Raw genomic sequence first — 27403 nt, 5'->3', positions numbered from 1 at the left:
TCAGATCGAAGCGGAGCGGAGCGAATTGGGTCTCATTTCGATCTGTTTTCACAAATAAGAGGAGAGTAAGACTAACGCGATGCAGGTGGATAGAGAAAGAAGAAGAAGAAGAAGAAGGAAGAAGGAGAAGAATAAAGAGCAGTAGAAGAAAAGAAAAAAGGTACGAGTGAATGGATTGCGGCGTCGATCAATGAAACAGCGATTCTCAAACTCACGATCAGAACTTTGGAAAATCTGTTACGATTTAGCATATCGTCTATTGTTTTCAAGTAATATAGTGTCAGGCCATTAACGTAAATGCGGACTTTTAATTACGAGACAAGAAGATATAAAAGTCGAGGATCGACGTTCTAGTACGGTAGAAATATTGGGTGTACAATATCGTGATCCTTCGAAAGAAAAAATCCACGAGTTTGTTCGAACGTAAAGATTTGCTCGAAAGAAATATCCAGCTGACGGAAAATTCAGGTGTACGCCAAGGATACGCAAACCGTTCCATAAACATAGATGCGTATCAGCTGTCTCTTTCGTTATTGTGCTGGGAGAAATTTGGTTTGCGAGTGTAAATATTTTCGCGTGGGAAACCGCGTAACGAAATATTTAGGAAAAAGGGAGATACTCGATGGGCGCAGGTGCAGAGTATCGAGAGGAGGATGGTTCGGGCTATAACAGCGAAGAAAAGGGAAAAAAGAACGGTCGAAATATACCGGCAAAGTCAAAGTAGGTTGAAAGCTTTTGCCATTTAACAGGCGAGTTCGAGCATTTGAATATTATCATCTTTAGAATATTATTGTACGTATGATCGCGTGGATCGCGTGGATCGCGTGGATCGCGTGGATCGCGTGGATCGCGCGAACCACCGCCTACAGACTATACGTGTGTAAAAGTACCTACTTGCTAGGTAGGTAGGTAAGCATCCGCACCGATTATCTGTTTCGCGTCACCTCTTCTCATCGATATTTCCACGTACAACGTAGACTATTTTCTTTTTATTTTCCCGTCTATATCGTGTTGGAAATTTTGATATGAACGGTTTTCCAAGAACTACCTAATTTTATCGGGTTACTTGCATTTCCGAAACTTTCCAAACGGCTCCAGGATACAATATACTTTTACTTATTTGATAATCAATTATAGTTTATTTCGATTGGCTAACTAGAGTCAAATCATTTAAATTTCACCACTTTCCCATAAATTCGGACAGAATGAAGCAAATATAAAATAAAAATATAATATAAGAGGAAAGGAAACTAGAGGGCAAAACGGAAAATGTCTAATTGTAAGTAAGGATACAAGGAAAGAAGGGAGCCGGTGAAATGGAGCAAAGTGGAGCGAAGTGGAGTGGAGCGGAGTGGTGTGGAGTGGTGTGGAGTGGAATGGAGTGGAGTGGAGTGGAGTGGAGTGGAGTGGAGTGGAGTGCAGTGCAGTGGAGTGGAGTGGAGTGGAGTGGAGTGCAGTGGAGTGGAGTGGAGTGGAGTGGAGTGGAGTGGAGCGGAGTGGAATGGAGTAGATTGGACTAGAGGGAAGCAGTGTGGTGGAGGAACGAAAAGAGGGGAATAGAGTGGATTGGAGTAGTTTGGAGTAGAGTGGAGTGGAGTGGAGTGGAATGGAGTGGCGCGGAGAAGAGTAGAATGGAGTGGGGTAGAGTGGAGTGGAATGGAATGGAGCGGAGTGGAAAAAGAAGAGCAGAGAAGGGGGACTCATTCATGTTTTGCCTCTAGCTGTTACAAGTCCAGTCGAACGAATAGTATACGCTTGTGCAGCACGAATGTTGCGAGCCGTTTAACCTCGGACTAAATCGAATCGCATTGCAAAACGTAAATCACGTCAACAACGCAAGCCGCAAGACGTAGGACGCAAGACGTAGGACGCAAGACGTAGGACGCAAGACGTAGGACGCAAGACGTAGGACGCAGGACGCAAGACGTAGGACGCAGGACGCAAGACGTAGGACGCAGGACGCAAGACGTAGGACGCAAGACGCAAGACGTAGGACGCAAGACGCAAGACGTAGGACGCAAGACGCAAGACGTAGAACGTAGGACGTAGGACGTAGAACGTAGGACGTAGGACGTAGGACGTATGATAAAGAAGATAGAACGTGGAGAACGCAAGGACACAAAAAATACAGTGCGAGATAGAGCGTGTGTAGCGATCGAGTAGAACGTAATTGTTTCGGCGAACGTGCAACGTCAGCCACGTTGCTGTTCACTGCCGGTGAATGTGTTTTCTCATTGAGTGCGATAACGCCAAGAACCGGAAAATTCAGTTTCACGTTCGAAAGAACGAGTTAGATTCGAAGCTCTGTTTGGATTCGTTGGATGGGCAACCGCGATGCAACCTTTGCAAAGTGTTCCGACTTTTGTAAAGTGACGTTTAGTTTTTGATCGTTATAAGAGCGAACGTATCGAACGATCTCGTTCTTCTGTGGATTTTACTGTTACGTTATGTATCCAGCATCGATAAACAAAGTCGACAAGTACACATTTTGACTAATTTGTGCGATCGAGTTGGAAGCTGTAAGAAACAAGTTGAAAGCTCTAGAAAGAATGTTTTGAAAGCATTATTAAATTCTACGATATTCGGTATATAGAGTATCGTTAGGTTTATTGGAACGGCATAAGAAAGGACGAGAGTCAACTAGTCGTTCGATAGACGGTAGATAGTGGTCGAATGGATAGTAGTACTGTATGCATAGATGGACGATGGAGAAGGAATAATACTTGCGACGAACAGCAGTGCTGCTACTAATATAGCTGCTCATATATAGTGAGATATATGAACGCGTATGTAAATTTACACGCATATGCTGTTCCTCATGTCCGAATGTATTGCGTGGTTAATGCTGTTATCTTGATTTCTCATTTTCGATTCTATTCGATAATCGGCAACTGCATTGTTTACATCGTGGTCTGGATATTTGTTGGATGATCGGTGATCGTCGCGAGAGGCAGGAAGGATCGCGTGCGCGCGAAAGGATGGCCGATTTGATCTGTTTCTTGCTAGCAATGTTCGGGCAATTGCTGGTTCGCGAGAGCAAGGGTAGTCTTCTTGGCGTAGAGCTCGATGAAACCGGTGAAAAATTTCTCAACGAGTATTTGTCTCTCGATGATGGCAAGCATCTCGCCGAGTTACAGGAGTTTGAAGATACAGCGATCGAACTCGATTTGATCGATCAGAAAGAGAACCATCGACCGACGTTACATCAGCCGCCCAGGGTGCTCTACCAAATCGGGGTAAGTTGTCGTCGTAAATCGTCGATTCTGCTTATCGTCCCTTTTATCGCTTGTCTGTTACGAATTATTACATCGTTACCGCGTAACCGTCGTTCGCGTCTTTGTTCGTTTCATTCGTCGGACGTGTTATTCTTAATAAGCTGCGCAATCGTTTGACTAATTGTTTTCAAATCAGTAGCAACACGGTAATTACTACGATACGCGCACCGTCTACGGCATCCGTAACACAGAAACGATAACGAGAAATATTTTGTGATATCGAAATGTTTTATTATATATAGTTCTATTATAAGTATTCTATTTCTGTTTATCGTTGCTCAACGTTGATGGATTAATTGTTTTTGAAAGATGAAAATACAAACAGAAAAGTACGCCAGCTCGAGATTTTAGCATTTAAAGTAATCTTATTTACTCTGTACTGGTTCTTCCTGTATTCCGCTATTCTCGTGTTCTCGTCATCCTGCAATGTAAACTAATGAGACGGCAGAAATTTCTATACCTGGTTAAGCGAATAGCGAAAGAAACGAACAAGCATATATAAAATTTCATAGAAGTAATGCAAGGCGATAGGCAAGGATGTTGTAAGCGGCATCTTCCGATTGATCGCTTCGTGTACTTTTTGCGTCATTAGCTGTAACGTGTGCTGATACATAGCTAAACGCATATATATGGGTACGTATACGCGTATATATGGAAGCGCGCGAGCACAAGCATACGCACACGCGTGGCAACCGCGTGGGACTACAACTACAGCTCGAGAACCAGGTGTCATTTTCACTGCGGCTATGAGAGAAGCGAGAGACGCGTGAGAATTTCCGGATGGAACGCACAGCCTTTCCGGTCTCCCTATTATCCCATTTTAGTTTGCAGCCACCGAAGTTTTAATACGTACGATCTTCTGGGAACGTTAAGACGAAGAGGCAAGGTGTGGGGGGAGGGGGGGGGGACAGAAGGAAGAGAAGGGAATATGGGAGAACGGAAGGGACTCGCAATTCACAATCGGTAAAGAGCAGGTACGAGGAGTGGGAAAAGTGAAGGATCATTTTAAAGGAGACTTGGTTGGCCGATATATTATTATTATTATTATTATATCAACGATCGATCGATCGATCGATCTCGTATCTAATATCGTTATCGTAAAAATTCAAAATAGTTAAATAATAAATAGTAGTAAAATAGTAGTCCTTGTTATTCTTCTCGATTTTGTTCTTATTATTCTTGTTATTATCGTCGAAGCAAAGAGAAATGAAAATTCAAAATTTAATCATCGTGTTTCGCTATCCTCGATCTTATATTTAAATGCGATGATGCTTTCAAACATAAAGGCTAGAGAGGAAGAAAGCGAACAGGGAGGGGGGACAGTGTAGAGAGAGAGAGAGAGAGAGAGAGAGAGAGAGAGAGAGTGAATGGGGGGGGGGGCAGAGGAGAAGGAAGAGGGGCAGAAAGCAGAAGCGCAGACTGGCAAAGGTCTAACAATAAGAAAGGGTATTTGAGAAGAAGTTTAACTTAGGTGCTCGAGCAGCACGTAGATTGCAAACGACGAGTCGACAGGACGTACGTGATTGCCTCATTCAGCGGATTGACCGACGCAGTTTGAATAGCGTAGTTAGACCAGATGTCTATTCTTCGACAGAGAGGGGAGACACATACCTCTTGACCATGTTACACAGAACTTCCTTTGCTCGATCGTTTTCTCTCTTTCGCGCACGTGCTCGTATATTCCTCTCTTACTCGACGCAATCCCCTCTATTTTCTTCGATTCACTTTTGATTGCAGTTAAAACAACCGCCGAATCGTGTAATTAGCTCGAATCGATTTACCAATATTTCGATTAATACAAGTACGTGGAACGTAACGATACAATAGAAAGACACGTTATTCGATGTATTTCGATAGTTTCGATGCATGTATGTATGTTCAAGTATCTATACAGATGATGAATTAAACTTTAAAAGGCATTTTTTTTGAAAAGCTGGCAGAGTATCTGTTTGTATAAATGTTTATGACAAAGAAGGGAAGGAATTTTAAAACTGAATCTCTAGGTCAACTTAATCACCTTAAAGCTAAACGAGTGACTAATCCTTTGAAATAGCAACGAGTTAAACGCGATACGATTAATTAATTACGATTGATCCATCAAATCGTGGAGTGAACGGTTTAACCTGATACCAAATAAGCAAATAGGTGGTAAATAGATCGAACGATTTCTTGATCGTAACACAGATACCTCTCGGTATACGACTAAGCAGCATACCCGTGGTTTAGCGTTTAATCTTAATTGACCGATCGATCGTCTACCGACGAATAAAACGAACAGGGAGAAACGTTAAATTATAATTATTGGGCAATAGTATTTCCGATTCTTTATCCCTATAGAGTGTAGGATATACGGTATATGGTATACGGTACACGGTACACGGTACACGGTACACGGTACACGGTACACGGTACACGGTACACGGTACACGGTATACGGTATAGGCCAAACGCGACGCGTTTCCTTGCGAAGCGGGGTCAAGCTGAGAACGGTACGCAGCGACCGTGATCCGCTATCGATCGTGCTGCTGTTGCTTTTATTAGTGTTCGTTTCAAAGGACTAACGGATCTCGGTGTTGTTTTTCGTTCGTTCGGTCGAATAACTCCTACCGTTCGAGGACTAGTGCTTAAAATCGAGCGTAGGGAGTAGAGTGAACGACCAATTGGACATAAAACGATTGGACCGAATTATTTCTTCGTTAGGAAAGTGCATGCTATACGTATTACGCGCGATAAAGCGGAATAACGAGCGATCGAATCTTTTTCGAATACTTTTCACTTTTCACGCTAGCAATCAAGGGTAAGCGATGATAAAGTGAAAAAATGTCAAAAGGGTAGGCTAGATTCGTGAAGTGAAAGAGGAAAAGGGGAAGAGAAAACGTGGAGGATCGGGCAAACTAACCGCGAACAAAGAATAGCATGCGCGTCGAAGAGACAGAGGAGCGCAAGGGTGAACAGAAGCGTTGCTCTCGATGCGTGTTTGTTAATTTTGATTTTTCAGGACAGCGAAGACGAATTGCCCGAGTGTTTGGACCGAAGCCAAGTTTGTAGCAAGGTGGATTTATACGGATCACCGTGGGTCGAGAGACAATGTCGTTGCCCGGATGGTCGTACCTGCCCCAGCAGTTTGCACGGAGACGACGGCCACACGATAGTCGATAAAACAAGGCAGTACAAGCTTTGCGAGCCGGTGAAACGTCTACCCATCTGTCGTTACTTCAAGTTAGTCGCGATCGTCCGTCTAATCGAGAGTATATATCAAGTAGCGGAACGATCAAACGTACCGATTCGCGAATGTTTTACGTGTCCGCTAGAGTTATTACGCGCCTGTTGTGCACAAGATGGCCGTTTTCTGTTTACAGAGACGTCACCTGGACTTTAGCTCCTGGAGGGGGCCCGGCGAACGCGACGGTTCAGCGAGTTTATTGCCGATGTCGGCCAGGCAGCGTACCTTATCTAGTTCGAAGGCAGGCTTACAGGTCTGCGGAGGGAAGCCCAGGTTTTATATACGCATTCGCCTGTTCTCCGCAAAGCGTAAGTTTTCTCGTTTTCTCGTTTTCTCGTTTTCTCGTTTTCTCGTTTACTCGTATGTCCGCGACCGCATTCTCGTTCACTGATATATCTGTACCATGCATTCGATTATGTACATGGAATCATTGGAATCATCGTTGCGTATGTTGAAAGGTCGAGAGTGATCGGAGCGGAGCGAATCGTAGGAAAGGTGAAAGGGGCGAGCAACCGAATAAAACCGAGTCGATCGTTACGAATAAAATTGATATTTCAGAGACTCCGTTGTCAGCATAAGGAACCTTGCCGACTGTTCACCGTACGTAAGAGACGGAGCTCGCAACTCGAAGAGGTAAATGCATCGCCTCTTTGCCAGTGTCCGAAAGGTCATCGATGTCCAAGGAGACACACAGATCCAGGATCGCTGCCAGCAAGATCTTACTCCGGCATCTTGGAGATTAAAACGTACAGCGGATACTGCGTACCTTCGCAATCGCATCATTCCGAAGCGGTTTATAACGTGTGACTAGCAGCAGTTTCAAAGGTGTCGCGCTAACGTATCACGAAACGAGGGAGAAGTTGAATTTGTGATATTTGCGGCCGTACGCGCATAGTCCAATTCGAAAACTTTCAAAGCGTTCTCTAGACTCTAACGAGCACGAACAGAAGCTGATGTTTGCTTCGAGGCACCGATAAGACTATTACTAGGTAAAATTATTAGTGGTTGCCTCGACTGATTTCCGTTCGTTCGCAGTTTTAAATATAAGTTTACCGTCCATTCGTAGAAACCTATGAAACGTATTAAAAGTTGAAACTTGCAACACGTAGTAGTAGTAATAATAATAGCAGTAGTAGTAATAGTAGTAGCAGTAGTAGTAATAGTAGTAGCAGTAGTAGTAGCAGTAGTAGTAATAGTAGTAGTAGCGGTAGTAGCAGTAGTACTACTAGTAGTAGTAGTAGTAGTAGTAGTAGCAGCAGTAGCAGTGGTACTAGCAGCAGTGGTAGTAGTACTAGCAGCAGTAGTAGTAGTACTAGCAGTAGTAGTAGTAGTAGTAGTAATTCTCCCTGCGTGCGTTGTACATCCAACCATCATGTTTCAGTAATTTAGATTTGTTTCGTTTCGGAGATTGATGGGAAATAAAATATATTCAAAGTGAAAAATATCGGATACAATTGCTATTCGGTGTCGATAGTAAATGTTTGTTATACATTATTTGTATCGGATTGTATAGGATCGTACGTATCGTATATGCCTGCTACGTATATATATGCTCGAACTAAACACGTTACTTTTAATGCTATTAGCTATCGATACGTTTTACGAACGATGTTATCTATTAAAAAATTGTATTTCGTATTATTATACTTGTATTATTACGTAATATCGCTTTTGTAAATATTTTATTCTTAACAAAAATTGAAATAAACGAATTCCATTATCATCGACATTACCAGCTCCATCGGTACCGTTATCATGTATCTTACCTTGTTATTTATATCGATAACTGTTATTATCCTAACCGATTTTACTATTTTACTATTACCGTTACTACTACCGTTATTGTTATTCCAATTGCTGTAGCAATAGCGATTACTAATTGGTAATTGATAGCTACTAAGTATCTTTACCATCGCACTAGCCGACACCCAACGCCTAAAACCCGATACGTCGGTTGATAGATGAAACAAAACGCCGTTGGATGCAAATTACGTTTCAGTGTTCGAACCAAAGAAAAGTTAATCTGAAAAATTAACGAGCAACAGATACGAAAAAATTGTAGGTATCCGGGACAGTACTAGTAGTGGTAGTAATAACGATAATAAGAAGAATTCGTAACAACGAATATGAATTCTTTCTTTTCTTTCTTTTCTTTCTTTTTTCAGTCATTTCTATCTAAATAACGAGCATTTCTATGGTCGATAAACTAGATGTTTGGCACGTAAGAGTTGATCGCGCTTCAACGTGTAACGCTAGATGGCGAAAGTTTGAAAACTCATTGTCAGCACTGTACTAACGTTTTCCGTACGCGTCGTTTGTCGTTAGGATTCATAGTTACTACGTGTTTCAAGAGCTACGTCGTTGCTATATCTTTGACTCAAAATTGATTTTCTTCTTCGAAACTATATTTCTTCTGTATGTATGTATGTATGTTAATCGAATCGCTGTGACTATGAACCGATTATGCGTGCAGGTACGCGATGCGTAATAATTTAGCGTCGATATAACTTTAATACGATACAAGTTAATGAAACTTATCGACCGGGTTGATAAAGTTGTTTCATTGTAACGCCAATAGGCACGCGTGTACGTGTACGTGCGTACGTAGGCGCAGATAAATATACGAACGTTTAGCCTGGGGTCAGATACGTAAATACGTGGCGAACCAGCCCGATACGTTAGGTGAGTGGAACACTCGAGCGAAATGGCCAGGTTTAATTAGAACGTCGGATACGATGACATAGAAATAGAATCGATTGTACACCAATGCGTATATCGGAGAAATCCAAACACCGAGATAGACCGATGGTTGAATTTGTTGATCGGGCAAGATGTACGTACGTCTTGGAGATGCGAGGCTAGAGACTGGTTCGGATACATGGCCAGTAGTTTATTAGCGTTGGAATTAGCGAAGCAGCGAGCAAAGCCGAATTCACCTATGCCGTTTCACCGCGTACGATCGCTATGAACGACTCGTGGAAAAATATCGCTTTCGTCCTCGTTGGTAAAATTGTGCGCGATAATCCTGCAAAACGTAAGAGCGTAAATTCGGCTTTAGTTGCAACTTGACCAAACAACTGGCCGTTGGTCTAAACCAACGTTAAGCGTATCTATGCGAGAAAACAAGATCACGGCAGGCTACCAATCTATCGTTCGATGATCTGGTTTTGGAACGATGCACCGATAAAGTTAACCAGCAACTAGGTTGCCGATGAGAACCAGAATGATTTCATGCTCGATATATTTTTCTGGTATTGGATGGAACGCGTGAAAAGTAGCGGTACCGTTGCTATCGATGCTCCGATTTGCTTGCGTTTTCGCTTTTTTCGAATAACGCTGGCGGGCGTGCGCGATCAACTTTGTTCGCGTACATTCCGAATACTCGTTTACCGTCGATGGCAACTAATTTCATTGATTCGTGCAATTCGTAATAACAAATAGCCGTTCGTAAGGTAAAATGGCTGGCATTCACGCGACGCACGAAGAAACCAAGCTTTTCTCTTTCCAAGCGATCGAGCGACGTACGAGGGATGCGAATTTGACCAGTGGACGTTACGAGTAAATGGACGCTCGGAATGAAAGGAATTGTTAAAAGATTGCCGTTCGGTGAATTGTCGCGTCGTTGAACAACGGGATCGAAGGACGGCTATCGGTTATTACAAGTTTCTTCAATTCGAATTCGGATATCCGTATGTTAGGAAATAGGAAATAGGAAATAGGAAATAGGAAATCTCGAACGTTCGAATTTCGACGCATCGATCGCCAAAGTTGTTGATAGATTTCTTTGCCAATTTATCGTAATAATCTATCGAATAAACGTATGCGTATGCATGTATATGCTTGGAAACTTGGAAGGAAAATAATACTCGATATGCCCAGGGGGGGGGGGGAGGGGTATAGGGGAGACGTGGATGCGGGAAAGAAGGAGAATGGAGAAGAAGAAGATAAAAATGGAAAGGAAGAAGATTTCCTTATAATATAATAATATTATAATAAGCAAGTTCGGGTAAATTTATTTCGTCGATCCATCGGATTTTCACGTTGTCACGGATATCTTGTAATATTTTGCTGTAATGATTCGCGATTCTCGGTTGTCCGTTTTGGCACACTCTGTTCACGAGAATGAAAGCCGTGTATACATGGGTAGGTTGCGAGTATTCAGCGGATAGGTAGTGTGTAGGTAGATGCGTCGATGGAGGAGCAAAGGAAGGTAGAGGATTGGCGGAGATGCAGCTTAGAATTCCACGCATAGTCGAGGGGTCTCTGGTTGGTTGGTAAGTGGGACTAGCCGGGACTCATAGGCAGCGTGTCTCCTACGAGGCTCACAGTCTTATTCGGAACTCTGAAACGCGTCCAAGCGCGGTGTTCTCTTGCTTGTCCGAACAAGTTCTCTTTGCACGTTCGCACGTTCTTTCTCCCCCGAAATTCGGTGAAATTAATTCGAATAACGCATTCGATCATGCGTAAAAATTTCAGCAACGCCGTCGTTTGATTCTGTCTGGACTCTACCGAGGGAGAGAGAGAGAGAGAGAGAGAAAGAGAGAGAGAGAGAGAAAGGGAGAGAGAGAGAGAGAGAGAGAGGGGGGGAGACACGTTGCGTCGAATCGAAGGAGAATCGATCGAGATCCACTCTTTCATCAGGATCCGGTATAACGTTTGTATCGCGGATATTTTCGAATATTTCTCAGGAAGAAAGATCGTGGCTGTTCTAACGCTGTTATAACGGATCAAGCTGCGAAGAATCGAAATCGTCAAGACTAGATCGAGGTTGGGCTGGGGGTCGGGGTCGAGGTCGAGACCCAGATCAACATCAAGATCTTGGTCGAAATCGAGGTCGTGCTTGGATGTGGAGGGTGAGTTCAGGGATATTTATCCTTGATATTCGATCGTTACCGTACCGTGATTACGCGTATTCCATTCGGTTAGCCATTTTCTCGCTGTCAACGATCGCGAGATCGTAACGACAGAATGCGATCATCCGTTCGTTTGTTGGATTTTCGTGGATGGAAGAGAATGGAAGCAAGACGACGTATAATCTCGATCGGAAAAGTACGCGTTTGACGAGTCGAAAGTAACCTTTTCGAAATGCAGCCCCGAATTCTCACCGATATTTCCCCTTTGTATTCCACGTGTAATTATCGTTAAAAACATTTGATCAGGAAGAGAATGTGTGTGCGAGAGAGAGAGAGAGAGAGAGAGAGAGTTGCGCTGCTGGTGCAACTTGCCAGACACACGTATATACACGCACGTATATGTCAACAGACACGCTTCGTTGTATTTGGAAAAACGAACAATTTGGTTTGCGAGGAATTTGCGATTTATGATTTGGACAGGTCTGCGACGCGTATCGTTCGTCTCGTGTGTCGTGTGTCGTGTGTGGCGAGTGGCGAATCGCGAGACAACAACCAACGAGATTATCCGTAATATCGTGAAAATAATAATTTTTTACTTTTATCGTACAGATATGACTTTGTTTAAACGTATCGTTAATTTGATCGTCAACCGAAGCTGGCTAATTAAAGGTAAATCGTATCTACGTGCAAGTGCTCTAACGCGAGTCCCATTCGATAAGATAGATTGGAAGGTAGCCGAGGTAATATCCGAGAAAAGTAGACGATCGAACGATCGTATTTGACGTAGAAGATTTTTAAAACGTAGAGAAATAATGGAGACAGAGGCCAAGCTTTCCAACCGTTTAATTGAATTTAGGTCGCGGTGCGAGCCGTGGTAGTGTCTTGAAATTTACACAAGGAAAAATATCACCGTCTTAACGCGTTTAAAAGAAGTGGAAAATGGGAAATGAAAAATGAAAAATCATAAACAAACGAGGCAGCGAGGGTACGTCAGACGATTGGCACTGGTTGGCAATATCTAGAATTTGGTAAGAGATAGGGAGAGAAACTTTACTTTCTCTGCAAGTGCAACGATGCGCCTTTTCTTTTGAATGCAATTGCATTTTTTTCTCTTTTATTTGTATCAACTCATTTTTCTACGTTTACGAAACACGTAACATTGATATATATATATATATATATATATATATATATATATATATATATATATATATATATATATATATATATATATATATATATATATATATATATATATATATATATATATCGAACAGCTTTACCGACGATTTAAAGCGGTGGCTGGTTAAAATTGGATTTTTAAAAGCGATATAGCGACTTTTCGCGCGGAATGTTTCCACGAGTCGATGGGAATAACAATAACGCGTTGGATGGAAAGAGTACGTTTGTATTTTTCGAGCGCATCGTTACACTTGCAAAGAAAGCGAAGCAATAGGCAAACAGATACTACACGGTTACTATAGATACTTTCCTATCTCTCGGCGAATTGGCAATTGCGCGACGCACTCTCTATACGTGATATACCATATTATTATATACATAATATGTTAAATAGCTAGGTTAGCCGCCTCGTTGAATTTTAGCGGTTGTTGCATGCCGCGGCCTTGAACACGCAATGAGAGATAACGGCTCGCGAGAAACGTAACAGACGCTAACCTGATTTCACCGCATCCGCGTGGTGAATCGTATCGAGCTATAATTACCCACCGCGACACCCCGTAGCCACGCGTTTTAGCTGCTAACGGCGATGCAACGTCTAACCGGATCGTCAACTTGATCTCATAAACGGACAAAGACCGATTCCCGCAAATAATAAATAACGCGTATTAACGTAACGTATTTATGCGCGTATTTGCCGTACGTACGCTCACATATGCTGTTTGCCGCGTTTCGTCCCGCGTCGGAATCGCGAAGCTCGATCGAACGATTTTAAAGATAAAAAAGTGCGGCGAAAAGATGAAAGCAGGAGAAAAATTTGCCTATTGCAGAGAAAAACAACGAAGAGAGGGGGAGAACACGCACACGTACGTATGTACGACACAAGAAAGCAAATGCGTAACGTTAATGCGTTGCGTTTCCTCTGTATATTGCCTTGTCACCGATACACGTAAATCTCTGCCGAGGAAAATACCGATGTACGTAAATTTAGGAAGAAAAATACCGATATACGTAAATCTGCCGAGAAAAATACCGATACGCGTAAATCTACCGAGGAAGATACCGTTAAGGGAGCTTCAACTTTCTCTCCGTACGTTTGTCATCTTCCTTCTTCTTCTTCTTCTTCTTCTTCTTACTTTTCTCACTTTCTTCCCTTCTTCTACGCTCTTTCCAACGTTTTGTTCTTTTCGCTTAAGGAAACGAACCGATGTTCTCACCGCACCGTGAAAGCTAGGCGAGAAGCGTGAGAAATGGGAATATCTGGCTTTTTAAAAATTTGCATCTCTGATTCGTGCGTTCGTTAACGCCCGTCGTAACGATGAAACGCCAACGCCATAGGAAATAAACGTGGCAAATTTCGCCGCTTGCCCATTAACTCGATCAGTATACGGTTATCGAGTAATTGGACGAGTGTACTTGTTAGGAAAGAAGGTCGGACTTGGCGAGAGAGAGATAAAGATAGATAAATAGATAGATGGATAGATAGATAGACAAATAGACGAGAGAGAGAGAGACGACGCATCGCGTTCATTGCTAATCGCGATCTCTTTATTTTTAGGAGATAGCAGAAGAAAATCACGAAAGAGAATCGCTTTCTTTGATTTTTCTATCTATTCGATCGATATCGGAGACACCGAAACGAAATGAAGCCGATCCAAGGTGCGATATGGTTGCTTCCATTGGCGGTTGGATGTATAGCTTTACCGGCGCAATTGCAAGCAAATTCGAAGAATGCGGACAAGACGAAGCAAAGCAAGACGGCGTCGTTGCATTCGAGGGAGGGCGGATCTAACGATTCGGCAATTATGCCGAACGGTAGTAGGAACATCGATGAGAACAGCATCGACGTTAACAACGATACCAAGATTACCGGTAACAACGACGTGGACAGCGTTACTCTATCGAAACCGCTTCCTCTCGGAATTTCAGCTACTATCGAGAGCAACGCGGTGCTCGCATCGTCCTTACCGTCGTCGCCATCAACCACGTTCGTATCGACATCGACATCGACATCGACATCGACATCGACATCCGCTTGGACGGATCATGCTCTCGCGGCAATGACAGAGTCGTCCCCAACGAGCGGTTCTTCGTCGTCGCCAATTAGCAAAACAGAATTTAGTTCAGCAACGACGAGCAACCGCGGAACGACCATGACTACGAGAATCTCGTTAAATACCAGCGCTTCTAATACCAGTTTGAGCGTGTTTCCTACAGAAGCTTCTTCGAGAACCATCGCTACCAATCGAGATACGGCTACCTTGCTATCTTCCTCGAAAAAGTCCACCACGAACTCGAACGAATTCGTTACTACTCCTGCTACGGCTTGGTCGAAGGAGACGCGAGAATCACCCGGAAAAATTCGCCCTCAAATTAAGCTGACGACAAACTACACTAGTCTGACCGAGGTAAGTAAACGTCACTTTTTGACAAACTAACGAAGATAACGAGAGAGATGCGGCACTTTGTTAGGAAAGACGCGTATTCGCGCGCAGCAACGCTGAAAAGCCTAAAACGACTTTGATTTTGCGATGGCTTTGATGCGACAAATGGCTTGAAAATCGGTAGAGTATGGTAAAAATATCTCGATATCGCGGCACACGAGTTCCATGCTTCGTATTCGCAAGTAGAAAACCAGCAACCAGCTGTAAAATGTATATAGCGTTGTTCGTGTTATCCTCCAGTTTTATCCTGCGATCTGCAATTGGCGGTAAAAAGTGCGGTAAAAAGGCGATAGGTGTTAGAGAGGCGACGAAGGCGATACACGAGATATTTTGGCGAGATTAATCGAAGCAGCAGAGACGAAAGAATCGATCGTGGTTCACAGAAACGTGAAAGAAAACGTTTCAAATCAGCCATATTACCTACTTGCTTGGTATAATTTTAAACGCAACAGATTGTGTTCGCGGAGCGTTCCACGTGCAAAGTATAACTGTTTAAGCTACGTATATACATAACTATGTTAGTACCGTAAGTACGCTGCTATAAAGCGGTTAGGTTGCACGGTTAAAGATGCGTTCCAGCTAAATCGTGCATACGCTCGGCTTGATAAAAATAAGCCGTGTTTCGTACGATCTCGATCTGGTGTAACAACGCGATCGGCCGAACGATACGGGCACGATAGTATCTTGGTTTGCTAATACACCGGCTCACGCAGTCCGTATCGAGTAAAAACTAGAATTTTCGTCGGACGTCATGACAGTTGGATTACCGTATAGATGACAGTTGGATTACCGTATCGAGTCGTACAAAGCCTCGGTAAAAACGCGCTGTGTGACGCGCACACTGATACAACGATACCACGTAGTAAAGGAGAACATGGGAAAATTATACTTTTCGCAATTTCGCCTGGTTGGAAGATCGGAAACGTAAAAAAGGGGTCGTCTCGTGTTGAACTTTTCACGACTCGCTATTACCGAACGTTGGCAAGACTCGAGCGCAAATTTACCGCACGGTGCTTAACGCATTAACAAAGGCAGAGAGAGAGAGAGAGAGTTTAAAGGGTTAATATCCGTTATTATTAAGATATATAGGCGTTATTTGTTGGAGAGAAACGATCGATAAATAGTAAAGTGGACGAGAAATTTCTTTCTTTTCCGCCTATTTCCTTGTTCCTTCCGAGAATTACCAGGCTATTTTACAGCAATTTCCATGGTTTCGCTGCGTTTCTTCCTTCACTTTTTCGCCACTATCTTCTATCCCTTCTCGTCTCGATGCATCTTGATCGTCTTGATCGTCGATCAATCCGGTCATCCGGTAATTATTTTAATAGGCGTCGCTTCACTCGGCAAACGATTACCTATGAAACTCGTTTACATCCCACGAATTACAGTTACCGATAGATATCCGACACGATGGAAAGGTCGGATCGGATGCAAAACGGTTCTGTCTGTCACGTTGCATCGTAAGAGTTACGTTTTACCTAGGCGACTGACGATTACTCGTGCCAGCTAAGTTTTGCTTTGTAAATAAGAAGGAGATGGAAGAGGAAAGTGCAACCGACGCGATATTCCGGATGCCAAGGGTACCAACGACTGTCTACTTGCCAGTTTGTTGTATGTTCGCGTGGATACACGTGCGTGCGTGTAGTCGATAAGAAGGGCTCGGTTTGTTAACGCAAACGTCATCGAAACGCTAGAGGTAACACGCTAAAGTCGTGTAGTACGGAGCAAGTAACAATATCCATCGTAAATACAACAACAATTTCCGTTTCCGCGTAGCGAAGTAGTAAATGTTGAATCGTTTGAAACGTGCTTCTCCTTCTCCTTAATTTCTTTCGCGTTTTTCCTTTCATCTTTCTTTTCTAAATGGTAACGTATCGAAGAAAGAGGAACGAGTTGCAAGAGCGGACGATCCATTTTGCTTTTAATCGGCAAGCTCGGTCGTCTTTCGTTCCGATTGTTCGAACATTTGGCAATTGTTCAAAATTCGTTGCGCGTAATGGTAATAAAAGAATCGACGGGAAGAAAGATAACTGAGATATATAGGATAAATCAAATGAAAGAAAAGGAAACGTAGGCGAGGGTTCGGAATCGGTTCGAGTCGCTCGTGGCTCAAGCATTACGTAGAACGTAGAACGTATAATACGTAGAACGTAGGAAGAAAAAGGAGATTTTGATCGTAGTATTGTAACACAGGTATAGTTCCATAGGTTCCAAGTCTACCAATCTACCGTGTTTCGAGTTGTTCAACTCGAATATTCGCTGAATCAAGCACTGTTCAAGTTTTTTTACTAAATTGTCACGCGAATCGTATTGCTCGCTTTAGCGTTTGAAAAGGAGGGCGAGTGTTCATGACCGTGACGCGCTAGTGGATCGGCCGATGTTAATATCGGTAGTGGAACGTGACGGTAGCAAAAGAAGCAGAAAACATTGAAAAGGAAAAGAGCAAGAAGAGGTTAGATAAATGCGGAGAATCGAATGGCGTTACTACACTGGTCGTTGAATGTTACGCGTTACGTTCGCGCGATCTTGTGCCCGAGCGGATACTTACGTAGGAGCGGACCGTTTCTATCGATCTGGCTGTAATCGTCGAACGAGGACGATCGCGATACGATAGCGGTGGGATCGAACGAACGAACGAACGAACGATTAAACTTTGACGATATGGGAAATAAAACGGACTTGTCACGGTGACGAGAAACCGATCCGATTCGATGGAATCTAGGGTAGACCAACGGAAACTTTGATCAACGGAATTACGATTAGCACGTCGATCACGAAAGTATACCGTGCCAGCGACTGTAGCACAGGGAAAATGTCAACTATCGATCGTACGACCGATTAGTCTAATCGGACCCCGATCTAACCCCGGCTAATCGAACGTAACGATGAAAATGCGATTACGGTTTTCGTTTAGCATGTGCACTCTGAACGAACGTTTGATTTTGTTTGATTTTCTACGGCTAGAGCGGAACTTTGTAAGGAAAGAAAAGGAAAGAGCGACGATAGCTGTCGCTGAATTCACAGCTGCGGCTGTTTATTCGTAACGTAAAACCAATTGTTCGAAGCGCGTTGAAGAGATTCTTCGAAGTTGGCAAATAGAAAATCGACGTTGAAATTGGCACGGGCACTGACTCTGACTCGGTGTTCCTGCAATTGTATAGGTAGCTGTAGTAATATTATCGTGTTACTCCTAATGGAACCGGCAAGTTTGTGGTTCGCGAGAACCACCAAGAATCACGATCGTGGATTCACGACTCGGCAAAATTAGATTTCGTTTCTTTCGTTTTCTTATTTAACCGCCGCGTTCCACCTGCTCTTAGCGCAGTCGCGTCCTTTCCTTCTCTTTTCTTCTTCTCTTTTACCCCTTTTACACGTCTGCGCGATTGTTACGCGCTAAACACGCGATTAACGCTGGGTACTTGCAAAGTTGAAAGTACTCGAACGACGAGTGTTAGCACGCGACGTATGCATAGAGTAGGGGCGTAGCGACTCGAGGAGTAAGCGAAAGAAGGCACGAACGAAAGAAGCGGAAATAAAAGCGCTGGTTATTTGATCGATTTGCAGACAGGAGTACGACTACCGGAGGGTGCGAGCGCAGCTCTCGCAAAACCAACCAAGTATCATTACTATCCGCATAATCAGCACATCTACTTGTTACCAGAATGCGCTGTTCAGCAGGTTTGCAACGCAGTTTACGTTAGACTCAACTTTACCCAGCCTCTGTGCGCTTGTCCAGGAAGATACCGCGACCCTTGCAGCGCCTCTCTCGACAGCGACGATCTCCACACTACGGAGCTGGTCACCGACCCTCGAACCAAGGTTAGTCGCCTCGCCTTCTATCCGCTTTACCAGTCCTTTATTCCCGTGCCTGCTACGCGTACCTTCTCTCCAGTCAGATGCTTCTTCTTCTCGTTACGCTTCTCGTTACGCTTCTCGTTACGCTTCTCGTTAACGCTTCTCGTTCCGCTTAACGTAACGTAACGCGACGTAACGGAACGGAGGAAATCGATTCGATCTTTCGAATCGTATTGTTCGCGTTCGCAAACCTATCGTATTTTCTAAACGCGTTATACCTACTTGTCGTCGTAATATAGGCAAAAATACGAAAAGTAACCGATTTACCGCCGACGATTGAGTAAAATAAATAGTATAATGATAGCGTAATAGTAAAAATGCGACAGCATAGGATCGTTATATCGATCGTAAGACGAGAAAACCTCGCCTAGGTGTTTCGGTGCGAAAGCAACTGACAATCTCCCATTACTTGCCTTTCTTTGATAAATCAACATTGCGCGCACAAATACTTTCTCGCTTTGTTATCGGTTAACAGTATCTCATCGATTCATATAGGACGTTAAAAATTCAAAGATCTAAAGAGTATGGTACGCGTGGTCACGTACGCGTTACATTGGCTCGAAGCAAATTGTACGCGATCGTAAGCAAACGACGAAAGTATCGGCGATACGAGAGAAAACGCGATCGCAGATCGACGCGACGGCAAAAGCTTGCCGGGCCAGAGAACACGGTGAGAATGCAAGAAACGACGATCGTTCGCTTTCAGCCACCAAGCAACTAATAAACGCTGGCAAATATATAGAAATATTCGTAGTGAACGCGTGCATACTTGTACGTATAGACGTAGCGTGGAAAGGGATAAACGTGGATGGCACGCTGATCTAAAGTTAACCGATTTTTAGGCCCTAACGTTGGTGAAAACGTGCGAACCAGTGGCGGAAATGCGCGAATGTAGAATACCGAGGGACTGGTCTCTTCTCGCGCTACAAAACGTGCGAACGGGAAAGTCTCATTACCTCGTGATATGTCGTTGTCCCGATGCCAACATATTGGGTACGTACGTAAATGCGAAAAGCGGCATAATCGTGCTAGAAACGCAACTGTTCGAGTTCGACTGTCTATACGTCTTATACGCTTCCTATGGATCGTTAATTACGTCGTATGTTGTAGAGGGTCCTATGAGTCACGATCAACCAACATACGCCAGTGTACCAGGGATTCGGGTTTACGGGATGATGTGCGTGCAAGGAAATCGAAAAGGTCGACAACTGCGGTATACTCGCGCTCTTTCAGGTATTTGGTATCTCCATAGAATATTGAAAATATCTGGCTGGCTCCAATCATCCACGATTAACACGATTTTTGTCTGACCGTTTATTCCTTGCAGATCGTCACCAACGAGAAATGACCCAAGATTCTCACAATGACAGAGAAAACACGAACGAACGATTGAACTTTCCATGGTACAAGGTACAACAACTTATGGATATAGCTGTTTGGGACTAGATTCGTTGATCGAACAAACAACTTTCGACGATACGATCAGTGACACTATGCTTAGCGGCGTATCCTTCTATTTATTCGTTATAAGCGTCTCTCTCTTTCTCTCTCTCTCTCTGCTTCGCTTCGCCCTCAATTTATTTATCGATTCGTCCGTTTCTTACGTTTATTTATATATATCATACGTATCTAGATGTATATGTATATCTATCCCTAGCGAGGCACGTTTATAACATCGAGTCCGACACTTTGAAACAACGACAACGCGTGTAATTGTATCCTTTCGTAGATTTGTCTGTTATAATTTGGACTACACGACGTGATTCTACATAACGATCGAACGTGATCAGCGTTAAATATTTCATTCCTAGTATCGTCGTCGCTCAACGTGTCACTCTCTTTCCTTAAATCCTTAAACGAATTCGATCGTTTACTTGCATTACTACCTTCTTTATTCCGTCATTTATTATAACGTCAAACGTATCGTACGATGAGCGGAAAATTATAGGTGGTTGTCCGTTTATCCGATTAGAATAACGAATTAATCGTACGAATACTATCGTCTCCATCTATGGCGAATCTGCGGTAAAATTAATGAAAAAGGCAACTACAAGTATTTTACTAGCTGTCAAAATTCTTGCGCTCGCAGAATCATTGTATCGTTAATATGTTACGCAATTCTGTAAGATAGACTCGCGAATACAAGTATCGATTACAGATTACGCGGTAACAAAAATATCGTAACAACGTTGCGAACGAACATCATCGCCGTCTCTCTTTCTAAATCCTACGAGAAGAAGCGCATCGTGTTAAATTAAAAAATATTATGTCCTACTATACAGATTGCGATCGCGTGAATCGTACTTGGGTGAATTCGCGTTGAGAAAGAAGTCGTGAAAGAGATCGTGCCGAATTAATGAAACATACAAACCAGATTTTTTGATAGTAAAATATTCTGTTATTCGTTTTTTACCTAATCCCTTGCACGTGTGTGTGTGTGTGTGTGTGTGTGTGTGTGTGTGTGTGTGTGTGTGTGTGTGTGTGTGTGTGTGTGTGTGTGTGTGTGTGTGTGTGTGTGTGTGTGTGTGTGTCATTCAACGTGTAATCTGTTTAGGTGTTTTTTTAAAAAAATTCTTGTCTCTTTGAAGAAAGAGTGTCGACACCTCGTTAAACCATCCTGACATTTTGCAACCATCGTATAAACGACCGTATACCCGAAAAGTTGAGAAGAGTCGTTGCGACGGACGATCGAAGCGAAAGTATTTTAAGCGACGATACGAAAATTCGACGATATATCCGAATCAACGTAATTATCGTTAAATGAAAACGAAATCGAACTTACCCAGTACGTCCGAATTGACTAGGACGCTGCAGCTATACATCGGAGTAACTAATCGAGGGTGTCTCGAATTAAACGCACGACGGCAAGCTTCTTTGCATGCTGACATCAAATGACCGCCATCCATGTGTCCTTGATTCTGGCTGCCATTTTCGCTAATAACACAGGTTTTTATTTTTCAAACGATATTCGATTTTATTAGCTGATTAGAGACGTTGAAACGTTGAAACGTTAAAACGTAACGACGCAAGGAAAATGCAAGCGTGAAAGGCGAGAAAAGAACGGCGCAAGGAAAGAGACGATGATGCTTGTGAAATTGAAGCGTTAATTTCGTTTAGTTTGTTCATTCGGGTAATACGTCGGTTTTAATACGCAATATCAAGCTTTATGAAGCGATATACCTTTGTGAATCTTGATTATTAATTTCCCACTTTTTCACGACGAAACAGACACCCATCATAGGCTCTTCGCAGAGAGGTCCGGCGAGCGTTGCTAGTTGGAAACCATTGACCATGCTGCTCTCGTAACTAGACATGGTAGATAATGTTAACGATAATGATATTAATTATATTTATTTGAATAGAGTTTATAGTTAACGTGCAAGTATTTTGTCGATCAACGAAAGAAAAGAAGGAAGGGCGGACGGTTACCAGTGTACTAGTTTTCGTCGTATCGATGATTACTTACGGAGCACGTGGATCCATAGACTTTGAGTGGCTTTCCCAAAATTTCCTCTGCTTATAATCGGTTTCGTTCAACAAGATATTAGGTCCGCAGTTTCGTGGCCCGAACGACCATATTTTGTCTAACGCGTCTTCTTCCCCCGCTTCTCGAAACGCACCGGCCAACTCGCTTCTCAACGATTCTAACGCGCGTTGCTTCCTCTCCGACATCGTGCCTAACGATTCCATTTCACGATCGTTCGTAATCTTTTCCGCTTCTTTCTCCTCCTTTTCTGAACGCGATCTACCATAATGGTGATAGAACGCCTTTATTAAATCGGCGTTCTTTTCCAAAATCTTGGTCACTTTATCGGGTAAAGGTCTCGCATCGATTTCAAAGTAACACTGTCGATTCGCCGTCCAAGAAGCGAGACTAACGTCTTCGGCTTTCTTCTCGATCGCTTCGTTCACCATATCGACCTTCGGTGGAGGCACGACCGTTTCTCTAAACGGTACGATAGGCTCCGACACGTTTACATCGACTTTCGCGTAACATAACTTTAAATCTTCCAAACATCTCTCCAAATGCACTTCTCCGGCGGTGCTTAATACGATTTCCCCAGTCTCTTGAATGTGAACGACGGCACAGGCATCCGCCTGATTAAGCAATTTTAACCCATTGATCAACGGTTGCAAATCGTTCGGATGTTTCGGCTCCAGAGCCACTCGCATTATCGGTACACCGAGCGAAGTCAACTCTGAGAAAGATGGACAAGCGATAGTGGTGGAAAGCGTTGCCGTTTTTAATACGTAATCCTCCAAATCGCCGATTCCAAATACGTTACCAGCAAATACTTTGTTCGTCGGTTGCAATTCTCTACCCATTAGAAGGTACAGTTTTCGTATGGTAACTCTTGTCACGTGTTTTCCGAGCTTCGAGCTTTTCGACACGACGTCCTCGTCTATCGGTACTAACTCGCCTGCTCCTCTCCTTTGTCCTTTCAATATTTCGCGCGGATCGTGTTTCGGTCCTAGAACGTACACGACGCTTCCTTCTTCCAGACATCCGGAATATATTCGGGCGAACGCTATTAACGTAGTTTCCGAATGTTCGTCTTCTCCGTGGATTTCTTCGGAAATCGAAACGGCGCTTTCCGATCCTCCGCTCCCGTCACTCGGATCAAACTTGCCGATATTCGCGTCCCGTTGCGACTCTCCGACTTGCTCCGTCGATCGTTGCTCCTTCGTCATTTTCTCCGCGTGCTTCGTTCGTGCCATTTCCCTTCGATCAGCCAACTCTTCGGACGTCAACGGTTTTGGTTTATTCTCCGGCAACATCTTCTTCTCTAGCGGAAACATTTTCGAAATGAATACAACGACAGGTGAACGAGGGGAAGGATCGCAGGCTAGAAACGTTTCCTTCAATCGTTGCGTTTCCTCTGGCAACGTAGAGAAATCAAAGTTTCCGCTGAGTAAACGTTCTACCTTTTCCGAAGTTAAATTATCTGGTGCTGGAATTTTGTCGCATATGGCGTCGAGACACGCACGAGCCAGAGGTAGCCATTGAGAACAGACTGCCTGTAATTGAGCCTTGGCATCCGTGTGCCTCAAATCCCTGTTTGTCAATGTTATACCCAATCTTTCGGCCATCCACGCTACCTTGTCTTTATCCTTGCGAACGGTTATCGTTTCATACAGAGCCCAAAGGTTATCCAATATAAGTTGAACGAACAGAGGCTTCTTCGCTTTCTCTTGAGCTCCTCTCATTATTCTCTTGGTCTTGGTGTTTACGTAATAATCTCCCCAAAGCGTCTTTGATAGAACTTTCTCGCTAAAGCCCAATTTCGCCGAAAATATATTGGCAAATTCTTTAACACCGAATCCCCAGCCATCCGTAGCGCTGCAAAACAAGACGTTACCTTGCTCCGGAGAGAAATATAACGTAGAGTCGTCTATCTCTTCTAGTACGGACTGCCAATCCGCTATACTCCTTTCAGAGATGCTCTCCTTTTTCGCCGTTTCCTTTTTCAACTCCTCCTTTTCTTCCCGCTCCATTATGTCACTGGCAAACAGCTCTCCCATTACAGCATTCACCTGTTCTAAAACCTGCGTTAAATGCACGTAAGCATCCAACGGTGACAATTTCATTTCTGTAATTAACCTGTCTATTTTGTTCAATAATAAAATTGGCTTTAAACCTTCCGCGTAAGAGGTAGACAAGGCGCTCCGTGTCTGCGGGCACACGCCTTCTACCACGTCGACCACGATAATAGCACCGTCGCATAGTCTCACAGCTGTGGACACTTCGGAAGCAAAGTCCACGTGTCCAGGAGAATCGATCAAATTGATAGCACATTCTTGATGATTATACTTGTGATAAAGAGCGATGCAGCTTGATTTCATCGTAATTCCTCGAAGTTGCTCGTCGGGACGGCTGTCCAAATAGCGTAATTTACCCGCGAGCTTATTAGAGATGATTCCATTGCTAGCAACCAGAGAGTCTGCCAAAGTGGTTTTACCATGATCTACGTGAGCTAATATACAGATGTTTCGTATATTAGCTGGTTCCCTTTGAATCTCCGTTAATTTTTCTGCGCTAATAATCCGCATTATGCGATTAATTGCGATTCTATGATTATCATTAATTTACAAGCAGATGTAAATGATACGAACGTTCAAAGTATCGATAAACGTGCATGCATAAAATACAACGTGGATAATAAGTCAAAGTCTTGAAGTTCGTGTGAAACGACGTATGTAAGTACAAGAGAAAGAAATTTCGACGTACGATATATTTTCCTATGTACGATGCGCTTACGGATATAAATATAAATATAAATATATATATATATATATATACATATGCATATACACACACACAGATATACATATACATATACATATATATGTATACTTATATACACAGCATAAAAACGATGGTAAACACTATTTCACTTTATTTTCTTTCCACAATACATAGCGTCCGTTAAACAGAATGACGTATCGTAGCTTTGTTGAACGTCGTCGTGTTCCACAACATGCCACTCGTTTCGGTTGCTTGATCGGCCGCAACACGAGTAGTTTATTGGCCAACGATCGACCGTTGTAAGTATCTGTCTTTTTATTAATCCCTCCAGACATATATTCGAGAAAGGAAAAATGGTTTTCACACTTTTCCTCGCGTTCATAGGTTAGGATCATTAATGAAGTATATCGTCTTGTGTCTTGATCAATTACTTTCTACGATTTTCCGCCACCCTTTGCAAAAGACTAAATCTTCTGCATCAATGCATTGCTTGTTTTGGCCAGCAAACAGATTCGGCTAGTGAAAAACGTATCGAAATGTTAGTGTACACCAAGAATCACTTATCTGAACGTAACACGCAACGTCAGATAAATATTCCAATTACTTTGAACGCACGCAATTATTTTTATTAACGAATAATGAAGATCGCCTGCAAACAATCGTAATTGACCAATACTATTGGCAAAAATTGATCAAAGGCGTTAAAATATCACGGAAGAAAATTTCGGTTATAAATCGTCTGTTACTTGTTATATAACAAATGCACACGCGCACATGGAATACGGCTTTGCGCCATCTCTGATCCTCCTTCTCGACTACCTACTGTGGCGATCGACGCGACATTATAAATTATAGCGGGCGCAATAAAATCTATGATTCGTACGGTCAGTATCACAGTACAAACTGGAGATATGCTATGCACAGACAGAAAGGCTCGTATAATTTCAAGTCGGTGGTCGATATATTTGGTCAAGTAGTCGTGTCAACGTATACAACGTCAGAGAGGAAACGAGAGTGCTCACTCTTATGGATCTGGCTGTTCCTGGATTAGTGGAGTGCGACCATGCGGCCAAATGCAACAGTTTAGTCTACGTTAGCGTATACAAGAACCTATAAAGTTAGGGATCTGCCCTGTTTGGTTGTACCCTAGCATAGACAAGAACCTATTGATTTCCACGCTACCAGAACTTATTCACTTGTACGATTTTACGGAAAAGTTCATATCTACTTTTCTATTCGTGATAGACGAATATAAGAATGACAAAACCGCGCAATAATGAAACTAATTGTAAGTTGCCTAAGAAAGAGAAATTAATCGTTTATTATATTTTTAAACGATGACACGTATAAATTACACGTATAAAACACGTAGTAGAAATTGCTTTCTGCTATTACAAAATAGATATTGTATAACTTATACATCGACTAATAGCAAACTAAACTATTTCTAACCCTGCTTTATACGTGTCATCGTTCAAAAATATAATAAACGATTAATTTCATTTTCTTAGATAACTTACAATTAGTTTCATTATTGCACGATTTTGTCGTTTTTATACTCGCCTATCTCGACTTATATAGAAAAGTAGATGAACGAATATGAAATTTTTGTAGCGTGGAATTCAATAGGTTCTTGTCTATGCCAGGATGCAACCAGACAGGGCAGATTCCTAACTTTATAGGTTCTTGTATATGATAAATAACGTGGATTAAATTCAGCACTTGGCTGCACGGTGCAGCACCTGTACTGTGAAAAAGCTAGAACTGCGAGCGTTGGCACTCTCATTTCCTCTCTGGTCACGTACACCGATCTTACCCAATGATATTATAGTATTACATGCAACGCGATATCCCGTAAGATGACAAGTCCATTTTTATTAAGTAATTGTTGGAAGTCCAACGATCGAGTCGAACATAATTCTTATATTCGCCGTAGCAGTTTTGTACAAGAGAAAGTAAGAAATGATTTCTGATTTCTTTCGAAGTCGATATTTCAGAATGCGAGACAGGAAATTTCACGTGATGTTGGATCTACTCTGAATTTAGTCAATGGTTAAAACAAGCGCATTGAATGCGTATTGCGTGGAACGAATCATCAACGAATAGGTACAAAATCTATTAAAATATCGTTTCTTATATTTTTCCGATTTTTTAAAACGATAATAATAGTATTTTAGTATATAATCTGTTTCATTTCTAAAGATATGTACGAGCAATATACATACATGTAATGAATTGATTTATTTGATAGTAACAATAGCGATAATTATTATAATGGTGATAATGATAATAATAATAATAATAATAATAATAATAATAATAATAAT

General features: G+C 42.6%; 3 protein-coding genes across 8 annotated transcripts in view; 2 read left to right on the top strand and 1 right to left on the bottom strand.

The window, feature by feature from the left end:
- The window catches only part of LOC126873267 (elongation factor-like GTPase 1), a 29332-nt gene extending 3422 nt beyond the window's left edge, over positions 1 to 25910 (bottom strand). The window contains exons 1-4 of one of the 3 annotated variants that reach the window (XM_050633985.1): positions 25681 to 25910; positions 22296 to 25592; positions 22010 to 22135; positions 21612 to 21763 (exon numbers count right to left, since the gene is read on the bottom strand). In XM_050633985.1, the coding sequence (XP_050489942.1) occupies positions 21612 to 21763; positions 22010 to 22135; positions 22296 to 24880 (2863 nt within the window). In that variant the 5' untranslated portion in view covers positions 24881 to 25592; positions 25681 to 25910. Of the gene's footprint in view, positions 1 to 21611; positions 21764 to 22009; positions 22136 to 22295 lie in introns of all 3 variants that reach the window. The other 2 variants (XM_050633991.1, XM_050633976.1) reach the window with 2 other exon arrangements.
- Positions 1547 to 8225, top strand: LOC126873378 (protein giant-lens). 2 transcript variants are annotated; one of them, XM_050634207.1, is made up of 4 exons: positions 1547 to 3236; positions 6274 to 6552; positions 6635 to 6806; positions 7057 to 7212. In XM_050634207.1, exons 1-4 carry the CDS (start codon positions 2928 to 2930, stop codon positions 7074 to 7076), a joined length of 780 nt encoding a protein of 259 aa, XP_050490164.1. In that variant the 5' UTR covers positions 1547 to 2927; the 3' UTR covers positions 7077 to 7212. The 2 variants fall into 2 exon arrangements, with proteins under 2 accessions (XP_050490164.1, XP_050490157.1); XM_050634200.1 differs by having other exon boundaries at positions 1602 to 3236; positions 6274 to 6494; positions 7057 to 8225.
- On the top strand, positions 10313 to 21220 carry LOC126873348 (uncharacterized protein DDB_G0271670). 3 transcript variants are annotated; one of them, XM_050634129.1, is made up of 7 exons: positions 10313 to 11351; positions 12208 to 12379; positions 14089 to 14938; positions 18539 to 18793; positions 19672 to 19822; positions 19940 to 20062; positions 20157 to 21220. In XM_050634129.1, exons 3-7 carry the CDS (start codon positions 14174 to 14176, stop codon positions 20273 to 20275), a joined length of 1413 nt encoding a protein of 470 aa, XP_050490086.1. In that variant the 5' UTR covers positions 10313 to 11351; positions 12208 to 12379; positions 14089 to 14173; the 3' UTR covers positions 20276 to 21220. The 3 variants fall into 3 exon arrangements, with proteins under 3 accessions (XP_050490086.1, XP_050490077.1, XP_050490094.1); XM_050634120.1 differs by lacking the exon at positions 12208 to 12379 and having other exon boundaries at positions 10314 to 11351; XM_050634137.1 differs by lacking the exons at positions 10313 to 11351; positions 12208 to 12379 and adding an exon at positions 12633 to 13396.
- Positions 25911 to 27403: the final 1493 nt, after the last annotated feature.

The sequence above is a fragment of the Bombus huntii genome, chromosome 2, assembly GCF_024542735.1.
Source record: "Bombus huntii isolate Logan2020A chromosome 2, iyBomHunt1.1, whole genome shotgun sequence".
Lineage (NCBI taxonomy): Eukaryota > Metazoa > Arthropoda > Insecta > Hymenoptera > Apidae > Bombus > Bombus huntii.
This window is presented reverse-complemented; position numbering and strand designations above follow the sequence as displayed.